The following is a 17,552-nucleotide window of genomic DNA, read 5'->3' on the forward strand; positions in this document are numbered from 1 at the left end:
ACGCGAAACTCAAACTTTTGTGCTAAAGAGTGGAGGTTTGAGTCCTCATCAAGGCATGAGAATGCTCATTAACTTAGAATAAGCTCGGCAGTGGATCATGAAATCCTGATGATCTTCTCTATCTAACAAATGGAGAGTCTACTTTGAAATCATCCGTCCTGCACCCACCCCCCAAGTATATGCTTTAACAAAAATCACACGAGTGAATTGATACAATAGACCAAATGTGAAAGGCTTATGAGGTCCTACTGAAACTAGATGTCGACTGTTGCTTTGGAAACGACATAGTTCCTTCACACCATTGTCATCCTTTCGTACAAGCTAAAAGTCCACGCATCCTATCCCATTAAACGAGATTGAAGTACTTAAGATATGGTGAAATTCTTCGACTTTAATTTCTTAACCGAGTTGCGTCTTTGTCTGGTATAAATATATGCTGTCAATCTAATAAAGTTCTTCCCTCACACCTGGTCCTGGTTTTCGTGACTGTCATGGAAATCCATGAACAGAAAACCGACTGGTCTTTGATAAGGGTGTGTGCAATTACCACCCAACGAAAAAAACTTAGCAATTTACCGCCTAAAAAAGTTTGATGTTGATGCTAATGTACGGACTTGGATCCTCTCCTAAGCCCAAAGAGAGGATCCTCCTAACCAAATACCTTGTATCGTTGGATGAAAATATAACGGCTACAAACAGAGGGATCCCTTTAAAGTTATAATAATTATAACCATTGAATTTTCATTTAATGGCCCAAGTCCTTTGATCAGGAGGATCATCTCCTTAAGCTCAGGAGAGGGTCCAAATCCCTAATGTACCACTTCCGTCCATTTCAAAATTTTAATTTCTTCGTATTTTATCTAAAGTAAAACAAGTTAAACAAAATACTTTGCCCAATACAAAGAACAAATAATGACAATTAGCAGGAATAATATTTTTTTGATATATTTTTTTTAATATGAGATTGTAATTGTTGTTTGTTATGCACCTTTTAAAGGTGGGTGTCCCCTACTAACTCGAGGGCTCATGGCGTTCTTAAATGTGACATCTGCATGAGGTAATAATGAATCTCTCACTTCATTGACTTAATTTTTCATACAGTCAGTCACTTTATGCACTTAGATCTAATTGCCCTTTGGTTTTTGTGTATATCTTTTAAATTGAATAAATAATGGTTTTAGATATGAAATAGCCTGTATAAATGAAATTTCATTTCCAACATCAATTATCTTTTTCATGTCTTTCTTTTCCGTACAAAAACTTTCACATAGTTAAAACACAAAGCAATTCGCAAAATTCTACAATCCAGTGCATATTGTAGGGTTAGATAGTTGTATTCTGGTTCCACATACATTATCGAACAATAAGCACAAGAGTGGGCCGGTAATATTGTTCAAAAAACATAGCATTGCTAACCTCTATCTGTCAATTAAGTTAGTATCATTTTTCGTAATTATTTCATTATTGTTAATTCTGTACTGCAAGTATATTTCATTAATAAAAAGAACCAATTAGTTTCAAATTCTGTTATTACTTAACAGAAAAGTTGATGGAACTTAATAGAGGTGGCCAATGAGCACCAAAGCTACAGTCTGGGTGGGAATTTGTTAAAAAATTGTTTTGATGATAATTGCACGCACCCTTTAAAGATTAGGCGGTATTTGTGCAATTCCTCGAGACATAGTGAAAAGCCAAACAAAATGAAAAGCATGAAGACACGAAAACCCTTAACTAGAAAAACACAGCCCTTAACACAAACTTATTTTGGATGGTTCAAATTTTAGTTTATATAACAAATTGTTTAAAATTTATGTTCATATGACAAATTAAAAAGGGAATTGTTATTAGCACTCTAAAAATCTCATTATACACTCATCACAAGTGTATTTTTCTTTCTAATTATAGTAAGTTTGAAGTGCAAAATGAGATTTTTGGAGTGCCAGTAACAATTCTTATTAAAATATATATATACGTTTATATAACATTTTGTAAAAATTTCTATTTTTTAAACATGTGGCTTTACTTGTTGGAAATAAATTTCTTTAGCAAGAAAAGTTCAATTTAGATTAAACGTTCCAACAAAAAATAAATAAATAATAGATTACGTGTATGTACAGGCTGCACATTGAACCATGTTAATCACGAATATGTTTAAAATTGTGCGGTACGGCCAATTTTTTAGTGACTCGAACCACCAACTATTCCAGCAAATTTGACTTCTCGTTTTGAAATTTAAGCCATCGGAGTCTCCTATTATAGGTGGTCCAATATATGGTTTGAGTATATTAAATTTTGAACAGCTGCTCAAAGATAATTAGAAATTTTTTATTTAAAATTCCTCGTGTTTGAATTAAAAATGTTTGTGCTTTTGATAAGAATCATTCATATTATGAATCACTTTGTAAAAATTATCTCTGCAAAAAAAAAAAAATAAATAAATAAATAAGGTCGTTTAATTAATTTATTGTAGTAATTTACCAATTTCATCCATCTATTTTTGTACAATTTGATATTCTAAATGATCTTAGTTTTAATTGATTTTTTGTATAAATAATCTTTATATAGTGATTTATAATATAAACGATTTCGAGCATAAATATTAACCTTTATAAATCTGCACTGAATAATTTTAAGTAGAAGCTCCTACTTATCCTTTGAGTACCCAAGCTTATGCTTAATCTTTCTATTGATCTTTCAATTATTGCTCATCATTATTTAGAAAGTTTCACTCTGAAGTTCTATAGATTAACAAAAGAATGAGAAAAAGGACAAGGGTGTGTAGATTAACAAAAGAATAAGAAAAGGACAAGGGTGTGTAGATTAACAAAAGAATAAGAAAAGGGTGTGTAGGTGGATGGTGGGTACATCACCTCATATGCATGATTAAGGGGACCCTTAATTTTGTTATTTTTCAAGTGCGGAACAGCCAAGTATACAAGTATAAGAAGGTTTTCTTAATTTTCAAAAAGACTAACCTATGCCACCACTTAATGTCACAGTTTAGTGGTAATCATTTTTACTTGTAAGTAGCGGTTTTAGGTTCGATTGTCACTAAATGCAAATCCAAACTAAATTATTATGACTAATCCATTATGAAGCTTAATTCACTATCTCATCTCTTATTGTAGATGTCATCGTATATTAAAAAACAACCTATATGAGTTGTAGATACCATTAGGAATAGTGGCGATAAAAAAGGCTTAGTGTGTTTACTGTAAGGAAAAATAGGGTTAACCAGGTTTTCTTCTCATTCTAGATATTGTAATGAAGAATCAAATAATATCTATAATAGCATATGGCGCTTTATTGCAGTAGGGAAAAATAATAATGCATATACACTTTGGTTTGGGTTTGATCCCCACTAATTTTCTTTTTCCTCTTCTAACATTTAACAATTAAACACACTAATGCTTTCATTTGTCAAAAAAACAATTCATGATAACTTTCATAATAAAACATGTAATTGGTTTAAAGGTCTTCTGTGTAATTTTCTTTTCGTTACTTTCCAAGTCATGGTAATGTACTATTGAGATGAATACGTTATTTTGATGCATGATTCACTTTTTTTGTATAAGGATACAATATTATTCTCACAAACAAAGATAAGAATTCGAATGATGTAGGATAATTTTTATTTGATACATGTCATTTAAAAAAAAAAAAAAAAAAAAAAAAGGGAAGTACTAGGGAAGGACTATAAAGTTATAACACAATATGTCATTTAAAATGATCAAACTCAGTACAGATACGTATAATGCTTTCAGTATAGGTTAGTGGAACGTGACACTCTACCATTCGACCAAAGTCTTAGAACTAGTTAAATTTGTCTCATAAACAAATAGGAATAGTCACCTCATTGAAATTCTCTCATAAAAATTAGAAACTCGTTCAAATTGACACATATAATGATGGATTAAATATAATTAACTCAATTAGGTATGGTACCAACCCAAAAGAAAACATAAGATAATCATTTATATATTTTCCACACATGAAAAAATATAGACTTTAGACCACCAACACAAGGCCCAAAAGTTTATAAGCCATGAAAAGATCAATAGCATCGAATGTCTCAGAAGCATTGCATGACCTTTCTACCGAACCTACTCATCCATCGGCCTCATTCTTCTCTCAGAGGCTTAGACCTCATCCGTACGCCCGAAAACATAGCACTCTTTTTAGACCCCAAAACCAAAAACAACCCACGCATATACGCAAAACACACACACACACACCCTCAAATGGATCACCCAAAACACTCCTCTCTCGGATCCAATCTTGCCTTGCTCGCTCTATTCTTGGCTTGCGTTGTTTATGTTTGCATATGGTCGTCTTCTTCCTCTCTAATAAACCCTCTCTTTCCCTTTCAGAAGCGTGGCGTCGACTGTGCGTCGCAAACAGTAAGTCATCAGTTCAATGTTTTTAACCATCCGACCATCACCGGTATGTTTAATTTTCTGAATTGCTTTGTTTCTATGTTTTTTTTTGGCAGACCACAGCCGCCGCCACCACGGAATTTAATGTGGTGGAAGACGAGCTTGAGACCGTCTTGGGCAAGGCCTCGATGGATAACAAGACCGTGATCATTGCCGTTATCAACAAGGCATATGCAGTCCAAGATGTGAAGGCAGACACCACCATGCTTGACCTTTTTATTGAGAGCTTTTGGCAAGGGGAGGGGACGAGGACGTTGGTCGACCACCTCGTCCTCGTGGCGGTTGATCAAACCGCCTACGACCGGTGCATGTTTCTGCGGCTGAATTGCTACCGGTTGGAAACGGAGGGTGTGGATTTTGGGGGAGAGAAGCTTTTCATGTCTCAAGATTTTATCAAGATGATGTGGAGGAGAACTTGGTTACTGTTGGAGGTTCTCAAGCGTGGCTACAGCTTCGTGTTTACGGTAACTTCTAATCTTCATTTTATTTTTTCTTTAATCAATAATTTAAACAATCACGCTAATTGTGTCGGCTATGGTATGGTATGGTATGGTATGGTATATACATTATAGGAAAGGGAAAGGAAGTACTGATTAGAATGTGTACTGTTTTAGATGGACCTTACCCTTACATTTCTCTTTCCTTCTCTCTTTCTGTTGTGTTTAGGAAAGTGAAAGCGATTGTCGATGGATTTTTCCCCAACGTGGGTGAATTCCATTTAGTTAATCTAAAACAAACAGGAAATAATTAAAACGAAAAACAAACATGGAAGCTTAAGAGTGCGTCTGTTATGAGAATATGAATGACGATTCCCTTAATTATGAGAGATTTTTTTAGTGTGTTGTTAATATGGTGTGATACACCAAATATAATAATATAATTAGTTAAAAAATTTTATTTTGCAAGTTTTCTTAGTGCACCAAATCATATTTCCCATATATTGAAAATGTTCTCCTTCACTAGGAGTATATGTGCCGATTATATGTATGATGTTAATAAGCATCCGTTTTAGAGTTTTGATAGTAACTTGTACAAAAAAATTATAACTGATTTAGAATTCAATATCATCTAATGTAACCAAAATAAAAGTAAATGCATGCCCGTTTAATTGAAGCTTTTGGTGATGCGAGTCTTGATTGTTATAGATAAAAGAGGAAGGGAATATAGTGCACTGACCAGTTGTGTCATGGATTTTCATTGAACTATTATGAGGTGACGCCACGTGCCCCTCCAGAGTATGATTTTCTTGTGAATTGGGTTCGCACGCATGGCCAAATATCTAACAACAAATAATACTATTGAACACATTACAATTATTTACGTCATCGATGTTGTCACTACGTATACGAGAAAATCTCTCCTAGAGACTAGAATAATGGTTGTTTGTCAGTAGTTCCAAAAGTTTGGAAACCATTGCCAGTGACCACTTTTAGATATGATAGTAAGTTAGTAACGCCAAGGGCAAGGATGTTGATTGGCTTATTGACCATGCGTTTTTATCTTTTTGTGTATAGGCAAATAAGATATAACTAGGATTACACTCATTTCATTTTTATAGGAGAGGATTATTTTTATTAAAACAAATATCCTAATTAAACTATGAGACGGAAATTCGAATTTAGGGTGACAATGACTTTGTTACTTAAAATGGAGGGTAAGAAACTCCCTTACGAAAACATGAGAAAAATAAACACATTGAACAGTTTACAAACATTTTGATGTGCATTTGCATAATTGTGATTTTGTAAAGATCATTCGCATGTATGTTTACCTAAAGAACATAAATTAAGAATGAAAACAATTTGAATTAAGTTGGTTGGTGGGGTTTAAAATGAAAAAAAAAAAAATGTTAGTTTAATTAAGATAACATAACTTAAAGCAACAAAAAATTCTTACCCAAAAAAAAAAAAAAAAAAAAAATTAAGGTTAAAACCATCCACGACAATCGATACTATTTATGTTCTGAATTATATAGGTCTTGAAGTTTGAACATTCACCAACCTAAATTATGCCTTTTAGTGGATCTAAATATTTGATTTTAAGTCGACGTGTTGGGGTTGATGTGAGTAGGTTTGATTTTCTATTCTCTCTTTGAAGTTGGGAAGTGAAGTCGTATGAATGTAGCTAACCTTCCTCGCCTAACGTGAAACCGCACTAATGGGTTGGTTTTGCTTTTATTGAGAAGACACCATCCAATTTTATATAACTTCCCATCTTTTGCACTTTGAATTACCTCTTCTTTTTTTCTTTTTTTTTTTTTTTTTTTTTTTTTTTTTTTTTTTGTTTGAAGACAAAAATGAAGTGGTACGAAGGGATGGCCTACCACTTCATTATTGATGTGGTTTTCTAAAAAGTTCATGGTACATTTTGTTTTTCACGATAAATTATTTGTATTTTTTTAACAAGGATAAATTATTCGTATTTAAAAGTTTGTGAATTTTTTATTTTAGTAGTAAATAATTGTTACAAGAATTTGACTCTTATTCTAACATTTCTATGAAAATTAATTCTCAATAAAAAAAAAAAATAGGTCATAAACTCAATAACATACAAGAATCTCTAGTTGAGAAAAAAATAAATAAATAAACTTGAAATTTTTGCTATTTGACAAAAATAAAATTGAAAAAGTTTCTTGTTAAATGTCTTTCAGCATGCCTTTGAGATTTGATATAAATTATTATCTTAATTTCCTTTGTCGCTTGTGTATTCTTGTTAATTGTTATACTAGTCCAAAATTAAAGTAACATATATAAAAACATAATGTGGGGATAATCATCTGACCCTAGACATTACCATATTTGTATACTAATTTTCCATTGGAAATGTGAATCTGCCTATATGTTCTATAGCCGACACTCCTTCAACCAATTATCTTTTGAGCTTTTTTCCAAATCCGCCTCATCTGTCTAGGCGCGTATACGAAAATTACGATCATCTTCACTCTAGCATTTTTCCTAGTTGTAAGATGTTGTTTCTGTAATTCAATCATTCATTCATTTATTGAATGTAATAAGTAACATTGTAACAATACAAAAATGATTGGAATTTGGAGTAATGGTTAGGGACTTCTCTTTCGGTTTGAGTTGGTTGAAAAATTAGATTATGTAAATTTAATAAGTGCATTTGCATCTAAAAACGCAAGACGAGTAATATTTGAGTAATGTTTGTATATATTTCTTTTTTCAATATTAACTTTTAAAGATATTTGATGTAGAAATAGATTTTTTATGTATTTAGTAAAAAGAATTTACACATATCAATGTACAAAGAGTTGGAAGTCAAATAACTCTAGGGTCCACTTTGAAGATTCGCCAACCCCCAAAATCTCAAGCCCGGCCTTGGACGTAAGTCTTCTCCAATAATTGAGCCATGATCCGGTGATGACATTTCAACTTTTATCTTTGAAAAATAAGAGTATAGGACCCCATTTCGTTTTTCCCCTTTCTCCCAATGTTGAACATGTTTATTCATGTCCTTGTACTATCCTTTGGAAAGGGATCGCTTTCATCAAATTCATCAAATTTATTAATTCGGATATTTAAAATTTAATCTAACGATTAAAGTTATTATAATTTTCAAAAGAGGTTCTTATTTTTAATCGTTTGATCAAATTTTAAGAGTTCGAATTAATAAATTTAGTAGATTTAGTGGAAGAAATCGGAAGAGAATTCATTTTCCTATTCTTTTGTCCGTGAGTCTCTCTTGTGGTCGGCATACAACTGGTATTAATTACTGTCACCACATCGAGTTGACATCGATCACTCTTGCCAGTTGCCAGACAAAATTAATGGAAACTTAGATTGTAAGAGATATTTTCTGTGTGTATGTACAGTACTCTTTCAACCCATGAACTGCAGGAGATATTTTCTGAGTGTATGTACAGTACTCTTTCAACCCATTAACTGCAGGAGATATTTTCTGTTTTCAACCCATTTTAATATGTGTTATTTTTTTTAAATAAATGATGTTATCAATATTTAAAAAAGAATGTGAATTTAGCCTTACAATAAGTTAATAATAATATTGTTCAAATTCGTTTTTGGCAATAACCGAATATGAGATTTCTCACTTATAAATGCAGAAAAATATCATTAGACCGTAATATTAAGTAACAATTAATGTGTCATTGAATAATTAAGGGAGTGAAAATTCTGTGTGTGTAACTGTAAGGCGTGGGTCGGAGGAAGGATTTTATTTCGATCGCGTCGGTATCAGTAGTGTCAATAATTGTATCGATACTTATGGTTTAATAACTATACATACGTTGACATATATTTTCATCATCAATACTTGTAATCAATGTTATCGGTCTATATATTGATACCATATCGACGATTCATCCTCTAATACTAAACATCTGAAACCGAAGATTTTATTTCATCACTAACGTTTATTCTTTGGGCTTCTCATTTGTAACAGGATACCGATGTTGTGTGGCTAAGGGACCCCTTCACAAAACTAAGCAAGAACGAAACAGAAGATTTACAAATGAGTACAGATATGTTCTTCGGGGATCCTTGGAACGCAAGTCAGTTGATCAACACTGGCTTCTACTACGTCAGATCCAATAACAAGACCATAGCACTGTTTGATAGATGGTACACCTCCAAGGACAATGCCACAGGACTGAAAGAGCAGGATGTCCTATTGAGCTTGTTCCGAGGGGGTATTACCGGGGAGTTGGGACTTAGGGTAAGGTTCTTAGACACCCTTTATTTCAGTGGTTTTTGCCAAAACAGCAAGGACTTCGGGCAAGTGACCACGGTCCACGCCAATTGTTGCCGGAGTATTGTCGCCAAAGTTAAGGACTTGAAAGCCGTCCTCCGGGATTGGAAGCGGTTCAAGAGGTTCATGTCCCACAAGAGGAGTTCTGGTACTAGTACGACGAGTTTCCAATGGACTGGGCACTTTGGATGTTGGAATTCCTGGGCCGTTCCCCGTAACTCTGGTAATGCAACTCATAAGACATGAATAATTTTTTTTATTTTATTTTTTAAAAGAAGACGTTAGTAAAGAAGGAGAAGGGTAAATCATACGGGAAGGAAATAGTTTTCTATTTTATTTTTGGAAAGTTCAGGTGAAGGAAGGAAGAATTGAACAGTGTCGTTTAAAATTTGAGGATAAATGCTCCACCAATAGAGTTATATGCCCCCACAAAGTAGTTCGATAAATTCAAATTTATGTCTCATTATTTTTTTTTTGTTTCAAGATTATCAAAATAAATCTGTATGCGATTCAAAGGTATGTATCGAAAAATGTAAGCAGTATAAAGGATTTAGAATGTCTTAATATGGGTTTTCTTAGCATATTGTGTAATTTTTAGTAATTGGTTTGAACTCAAATGACGCACATTTATCAATCACATTGTACGGTTCATATTACTAATGTGATTCTTGTCAAATATTGTATGAATAAATGTTGAAATATTGCATTTTATTTTGTGGCTGGAGCACATGAGTACTACCAGACCTTCGCAAATTGAACTTCTTTTTTCATTAAGGTTTTGTAAGATCTAAAATATAGAGTACACTGCCGATCTCTCCTATAACCTTTCACCTAACTTTGAATTTACCCTCTAAACTTTAAAATTAGAAAATCAAGGACTTAAACTAATTTTTTGGCCCATTTCCCCTTTGCTGTTAGTTTTTTGTTCGTTCCATTCATATTTCTGTTAAATGAATGCATAACATATGAGGGTAGTTTTGTGAAATCCCGTTCCTGGATTTTATTCTTATAATATACGTATTTGTATTATTGAGATTTTATATTATTTCTCGAGAATTTATTTTAAATTGTTCAAATTTGATTTTAACTAAACTAGTTACAAAGTTTGAAGTTTGAAAATTAATTGTTTAAAATCCGTAGACCTTTGGAGGTCACAATTTATATTTTCGAATAGATCTTGAAACCATGAACGTAAAGACAAAAGCCGTTTGTGAGTCCGAATTCTAACGGTATAGTTACGGACATTTGAAGTTGTCTTACTAAACTATAGATTTTAAATCGATTAAACTTCCACAAGGAAGAAGCCTAATCAGATTTAAGCAAAAATAAGAGGCCCAATCAGCTAGAAGGAGAAGGACCAATCAAATAAAAAGGGGGAAGGCTTCTGAATTCTGAAAGTGAAAAGAAAAAAAAAAAAAAAAAAAAAAAAGGAAAAGGGGCTGCTGCTAACCCGTTTTGGGGGTGAATTGGACCGGTTAACCCACAAACTTGACCCACTTGTATCTCCTTCATCCGAGCTCCGTTTTGGGGATTTTGATGTCCATGGAAAGCTCTTGATGAGCCCTACATCTCTGTAGTGTTAGATTTCCCATTTTCTTTTCCATCTTTGCAGTTTGAAGCCACAAAGCCCACGAGTTTTTCAGCGGTTTTATCATTTTTCCAGTGATTCCGGCAACCCTTTGCTTCGAGTGAGGTATGAAACTTCATCTACTCTTCATAATCTTCAAGTTGGTATGCTTAGTTTGTGCTTTCGTATTCATTTTAGAGTTGGGTGTTTAGAACCTTAGAAATCCGGTTTTCTTCGGTGAATTTGGACGGTTTCTGTTTAGAATTTATCGTCAACCTAGTTGTGAAAAGTGTTTCCTTTGATGAGCTCTAGCTACCACGTAAATTTGAGCTCATTTAGTTAATGTTGAAAATTCAGGTTTTCTAAACCCTCCACCTTGGCTACCACCATGTGTGGCGGTGCGTGGGATCGTCCACGATTGTTGTCTAAGTACCAAATACCTTCTAGTGACCCTACGAAGCTATGTCTAGCTCGGTTTCCCGAAATTCAATTGTTTGGTGTGGTGATCAAAATGGACCACCACTTGTTTATGTGATTGACGACAATCTGATCGTTGGATCGTCATACAATTTTGTGAGCATCCTAATTATCAATTGTTAGACATTTGAGAACTTACAGATCGGAAATCCGATGTGTGGATCTTCCGGATTGAATAACCTTAAATTGTTGATCTTAATGGACCTACCTTATCGACAGTTGACGTTCTAGTCAACAGACTCTACTCTAGAGTGTCGTTTGTCTCTAGTTTGTTGTTGAGGCTTGATGGAGCTTAGTTGGCTCATCATGATGACATGTCATTCCCAGTTGACATGTGTCTTGTTATATGTATTTGTGGCACCATATTGAGTTATACTTGTTTATTAAATGTGTTTTCTATTGAAGTGTTATTTTTATTTCTGGCCATCGATCTATTTTTATTAAGTATGATTTGACTTGTGCATTGGAAATCTGGTTTGTATTGTATGATTGGATTGATGTGATGAAATGTGAGGGCTAGTAGTGGACCGTTAACCCATTGGCATGGGGTTTGTTGCTTCGAAACATGTTTCACCCCTCGTGTCGTTATTTCATTTCTTGTTTTGGTGAGTCTTTGTAACTTGAGTAACCTAACTTGATCCATGTCATGTTTCATTGATTGGTGTTATACATTCTACTTCGCGATTCCGTTAAGTGATGATTCAGAATTATGTCCTGGTGTGGATTCCGTTGAGTGATGGTCAGGAATCCCTTCTACTTCGCGATTTCGTCGAGTGATGGTCCGGAATTGTATCCTGGTTTGGATTCCGTTGAGTGATTGTCCGAAATCCCCTTTGGTGTCTTGGTTTCGTTGGGTGGTCCGAAATCCCTTTTTTCTAGAGATGTAGTCTTCGGCCGAATTGCGTTCCTCTAGCCCTAGTTTTTAATGTATATATGAACGATGATTTTTGGGAATCTTGTGGTTTGAATTGGAAAAATCGTTGGATGTCTGAGGTTCTACGGAGTTTTCAGCAACTTGATTATGATTCCATAAAGTATGAGTCTATACTTGATATTTATAGATTGTGATCGTTGGTTTGTTTTTATTGAATATCATATACTTGTATTATTGTCACTCACTTGAGCCTCACAGCTTATTTGAGTGCCTGATTTACCAGTGTACCACTCCTATAATGTAAGCATTGATTTTACATGTGACAGGTCTGGGTAGATTACAAGAAACCGCTTGATATTTTGGTTTCGTTGAGTGGTCTAGAACCCGATGTTGTTGGATTCCGTTGAGTGGTTCGGAATCCTTGCTCTTGTTCATTTCCGTAAGGTTATCTTAGAATCCTAAATTCGAGTGGATGGGAATTATCCATAATTGATATTGTGAATATAAATTAGAATTAACATGTTTATTACTCATAATCCAAATGGGGAATTATATAGAGTTCCTTGGTTAAATTCGTGAAATGTTTTATTATCGCATTGTTTGATTAATGTAATTAAATGCTAAGATTGTGCATCTTTGATTCACGAATTGATTAATTGACGGGATTGTGGAATGACGTTGGATATGAGTGTTGTTATTATGATTATTTTAGTTGATTAATGTTTCTAGTGAATAGTATTGTGCATTGTTAATTCTTTAATATGTTACACAGTATGAATTGTGATTTTATGTGGAAAACGTGATGATTTATGTGATGGATGAAGTGGAAATGTTATTCGTCATGTGGGATTATTATGTTGGATATCATTGTTATTGTTATGATTAGACTTGTTGATAAATATGGCGAGAGAATATGATTGTGTTTCGTCGTTTGTTCTTTGAAATATTGCATGATATGCATTGTGGTATTTTGTTGGGAGATAATGACTTATGTGATGAATGTTCGAGTGCAGTGAAGTAATGAACTACAAATGGCTTGATCCCTATTTAGGGTACGTAGGCAGTCTAACGAGGATGTTAGATGCAGTCATAAAGTCTACGAAGAATTATTGCGCAGTTGGATCTTAAGTTATGTTTTGTCATATTTCGGAGGCAAGGTATGTTTGAGATACGGATATTTAGTGACGTCACGTGTCAATCTTGGACTTATGTTGGGATCGGGGCGTGACAGTTTGGTCGCTTCGTTCTTTTAAATAATTGAAAACCCTAGATTTCTAAAATGTCAACTTGTGCAAATCTGTGTGATTATGTAGCTTTTATGACTGAAGGTCTAGCGAAGTGTCGTTTTTGTTCTCAAATGAGAGTCACGTGGTGTGCACGTGATAAAAGTTAACGTTAATTTGGATGGAATCTATGGAAAACTAAGGGTAGGGGAAATCAGCCAAAAAAATTAGTTGAAGTCCTTGATTTTCCAATTTAAAAATTTAGGGGATAAATCAGAAGTTAGCTGAAATTTCAAGAGGAAATCGGCAGTTTATTCCTCAAAAATATTAAAATGCATACTCTTGAGATAAAATGGTGTAAAAGTTTGTAAATATTTAGTGTTCATTGTTGATCATGTAATACTTTAAGAGTTGCTTTTACATTTTTTTTCTTTTTATTTTGTATTGCGTACTTCAAAAGTTGAAACTTCCATCTGATGACACTCAACGAACTTTCTTTCAAGCTATTTACCTTTTTTGTCACTTAATATTAAAGTCTAGTGATACTTTTTTCCATTTATACGTAAAATGTCTTAAGTTGGATTTTCACCAAAAGCAAATTCAAACTAAATTAATATAGTTCGCTCATCGTGAGGTTTTACTGCTCATCCACCTCTTAATATAGATAATATCAAATGTATTAAAAAAAGTTATATACCTTCCTTAAGCTCTCGAAAGTTCTCTTGTTTTTTTTTTTTTTTTTTTTTTTTTTTTTTAAGGGATCTTTAATTTTAAACCAATCAAAACCCTTCTTAAATTTTATATATTTTGGAATAAGTAGTCCAGACTTTAGACTTTGCATTGCAGTTTTTGTTATGTAATTATGAGGATATAGACTTTGCCTCATAGTTTCTGCCTTATTGTAGTTGAACTAGTCACATCTTATGTTGGATTTTAAAATGAGTATTGACTATTTTAATTATTCTTCTCATTTTTTGACTTCATCATATGTCAAGTTTGTAGGTGCAAATTTTGTACACGACTAATTTGACAAAATTTTACTTACAAGAGAACAAACACTATTAGTCTAATTGATGAATACCTCAAAAAAAAAATTGGGAAGGTGTTCACCAAAGTGTATACAATGCCTAAGTAAGAAAAGTTGCAAAGAGAAAAGAGAACTTAAAAGACTTCTGAGTAGTAAGTGGCTATTATGGTTTTTTCTGTTTATTTATAGAGATTTGAACCCTAGTAGGTAACTGAGAGGGGAAGTTGTAAACCATACTAGGCAGTCTTTGATAGTGCATGTCAGTCTTCATAGTCATCCCAACTACTAATCCTGAAGATCCCTGTTGCAGGCCGCTTATTGTAATATCCTGAAAATTTAAATATATGAATATGTGGAGAAAAATTGAAAATAAATCAATTTATGGTTATGAAGAATTGAATTGAGAACTTTTAAAGTTTTGTTTCCGGAAATTATTGTAATTTATGCCGTAAAATTTATCAAAAAAATGAAATGATGAAAATGCCCTAGTTGGCGAAATTAAATTATATGAGGATATATTTTATCCTCATATATTTTATCCTATTTCTTGACATAATTGAATAGAGAACAACCCTACGAGCGTGTAGGCGAAAACCGTTCGCCAAACGGAGTTATAACGAATGAAATAGAAACGAACGAAGATAGGGGTAAAATGGTCATTTTGCCATGAATTTGTAATGCTTCAGATTTGCTGGAGTTCTGTTTGGGTGTAGAAAAGCCACATGGTGGCTATGGTTTGAGGAGGAAAAGGGGGAACCAACCAGAGAGAATAAGAAAAAAAAAATTAGAAAAGGGAAGAAGGAAGAAGAAGGTGGGGCTGCCCAATCAAGGAGAAAGAGAAGAGAGAGGCCCAATGAGAAACAAGAGAAGGGAAAGAGGTGTGGGACACTAGATCCCTTCGACCCGTTCCCTTTTCGTGATGGAAACAAGGGTTTCCGATGCACTTTCTGCCAAATTGGTGCGAATTGCACCGAATTATCACTTGGAAACAAATCCCTAACCTTCCCTCTTCCATTTTCACCCAAATTTTATTGGATTTGAGCTTGAATTTGGGTAGAACGGAACTCGTGGGTTTCCAAGGGTGCCACAGCGAAATCTGGCGATTGTGAAAGTAATGTCGACCACCACCATCACCGCCATCAAACCACTTCTCCTAAGGCCAGGAACAAATCCCAAATAGTTTTAGGGGGCGGTGGTGTTGCGGATTGGTCGAATTAAAGAACACCTAAATTCTACGGTTCTGACGGTTTGTAGTAAATTTCAGGTGTTTTCCGGCCGAATTGGACTTTGGCCCAGGTATAAAAGTTGTTCCCCTTGACTTGCTCTACATTCTTGTAAAATTTGGGAATTTTTAAAAATAGTGAAATTTTCCGGCAAGTTAGGGCGGCCGATCGCCACCTGCAGCGGCGCGTGCGGCGGTGCGTGGCGAGTAAGCCGATGCCCTTTTTTTAAGCTAATTTCGATTTTCTGAATCCATATTTGATATGTTTTTGGTGTGTTTCCCTTGATTGAACCTAGTTAGTGATTGTTAGTCATTTGAATGTTTTTCGGAATGAGATAGAAAATGAAATGGTGAACTACGAAGGGCTTGATCCCGCTCAAGGGTATGTAGGCAGTCTAATAGGGGTTAGATGTACCCCTAAATAATCGAGAATTAATCTTTTGTTGAGAAGTTAATAGAAGAAATTTGGGGATTAAATTGATAATTTAATCGTATGTTTTCATAATTAAAATATGGATATAGTTTTGTGTGGAATTAAGGAATTGAAGTCAAGAATCGTGGTTCATGGTAGTAAATTAAGCAAGAGTTTAAATTGGGCCTATCAGCGAAATTATTTCCCGAAAATAAATATTTCGGGGCTGGGCGTTACACTTAGCGTATTGGACACCCAAGGAGAGACTCCAAAGGGTTGGCTTCCTGCCACCATTGGGTTGGGTATGGCCCGATGGCAGGACATAATATGGGCTTGAAGCACCTGTGATATGGTGGTGGCCTAAAAGCCTATTACCCATAGAGTAGACTAATGTCACATTCCCTTGAGGTAAGATGTGTATGCTCAAGATGTTAAGACCATCATAGTGAGTATATAGTCCACGTGGTAAAACTGTCATAGGGAGTATATAGTCCACGTGTCCTATTAGATGTGATTAATTTATGTTTCTATAAATACCCCACATATGCTTGAGTTTAAGTGGGAAACAAAAGGAGATGTAGTTCCTATTTGTATAGAACTTTTTTTCCAAGACAAGGTAGGTCTTCAAGTCTTTGTAGAATTTTTTATTTATTTATTTTTTTTTGTCTTTCTTTAAGGATTTAGTTTAAATAAGAGATAACCCTAGCTTCAATTCTCGCAAATTCCTTACTTTAAAATTCAAGCTTTGCGTAGAGAATTCATAGAGAAAATTTCAAGTAAGAAAATTTTCCCCCTTCTTCTTCCCTTCCTCGATGATGTTGCTACAACTTAACTGGGCCAACATGCTTGGTCTATTGCTGCTTGCTGTGCGTGCTGAAGCGCGCAGGTGAAGCTGGATAACTATGGAGTTGGGGTGTGAATGCGAGTCATTGTGCAATTGGACCACCAACTGGGTTGGTTCGGCTACATAATTTTTTTTTTCGAATTTCACTGTTCTTCCCAATTCAATCCAACATCAATCCATCTCCAGAATTACTATCAACAAAAGCCATATTGGATTAAATTAAGGTTTTGTGAGCAATTTTTGAAATTTCTTCGTTTCCTTGGTAGGTAAAGCAAGATGTTGTCTTCAAAGAAATCATGGAAATCATACTTCACAAAAGATGCGTGACATCAAGTTAGATAGATTGATGGACAGTTTCCACTTCAATAGTTTTTCATATTCTAGTCGATGTAACTATGTTTGAGTTTTCAACACATTACTTCTTAATGTCAGCTCTTGTATAGAATAGATTCCAGTCAAGCAGAAAAAGCCCTATGTTATTTGTAAGCTAGCACACCCCTTTCTCTTTCCAAGTCAAGTTTCTTGCTTGTTAGTCTTACCCCTACCTTTATTTATGGGATATTTGAAGAATCACATGTTTGGAAGTTAATCAAACCCCAACTCTCTCATTTCACACCCTTATTAACAGTGTTAGGGTTATTAATAAACCTTGCGCAAATGTCCTCTTCTTCGACAAACTATCACCTAGGGCAGTATAGAACCTTGATTGAACCTGAAGCAGCACACCACATTGTAGACTTTCATG

General features: G+C 34.4%; 1 protein-coding gene across 1 annotated transcript; it reads left to right on the plus strand.

The window, feature by feature from the left end:
• The first annotated feature begins 4,013 nt into the window (after positions 1-4,013).
• Positions 4,014-9,739, plus strand: LOC137735267 (uncharacterized protein At1g28695). The gene is made up of 3 exons (XM_068474681.2): positions 4,014-4,400; positions 4,493-4,900; positions 8,856-9,739. Exons 1-3 carry the CDS (start codon positions 4,068-4,070, stop codon positions 9,405-9,407), a joined length of 1,293 nt encoding a protein of 430 aa, XP_068330782.2. The 5' UTR covers positions 4,014-4,067; the 3' UTR covers positions 9,408-9,739.
• Positions 9,740-17,552: the final 7,813 nt, after the last annotated feature.

Source organism: Pyrus communis, chromosome 7, assembly GCF_041283825.1.
Source record: "Pyrus communis isolate YQ-2024b chromosome 7, ASM4128382v1, whole genome shotgun sequence".
NCBI classification, from domain to species: Eukaryota; Viridiplantae; Streptophyta; class Magnoliopsida; order Rosales; family Rosaceae; genus Pyrus; species Pyrus communis.

Bases quoted from the DNA above. Each gene is read 5' to 3' on its own strand.
- LOC137735267 (XM_068474681.2), top strand. From the start codon at position 4,068: ATGTCTCAGAAGCATTGCATGACCTTTCTACCGAACCTACTCATCCAT. The intron at 4,401-4,492 runs GTAAGTCATCAG...TTTTTTTGGCAG, and splicing joins TCGACTGTGCGTCGCAAACA to ACCACAGCCGCCGCCACCAC. The intron at 4,901-8,855 runs GTAACTTCTAAT...CATTTGTAACAG, and splicing joins GCTACAGCTTCGTGTTTACG to GATACCGATGTTGTGTGGCT.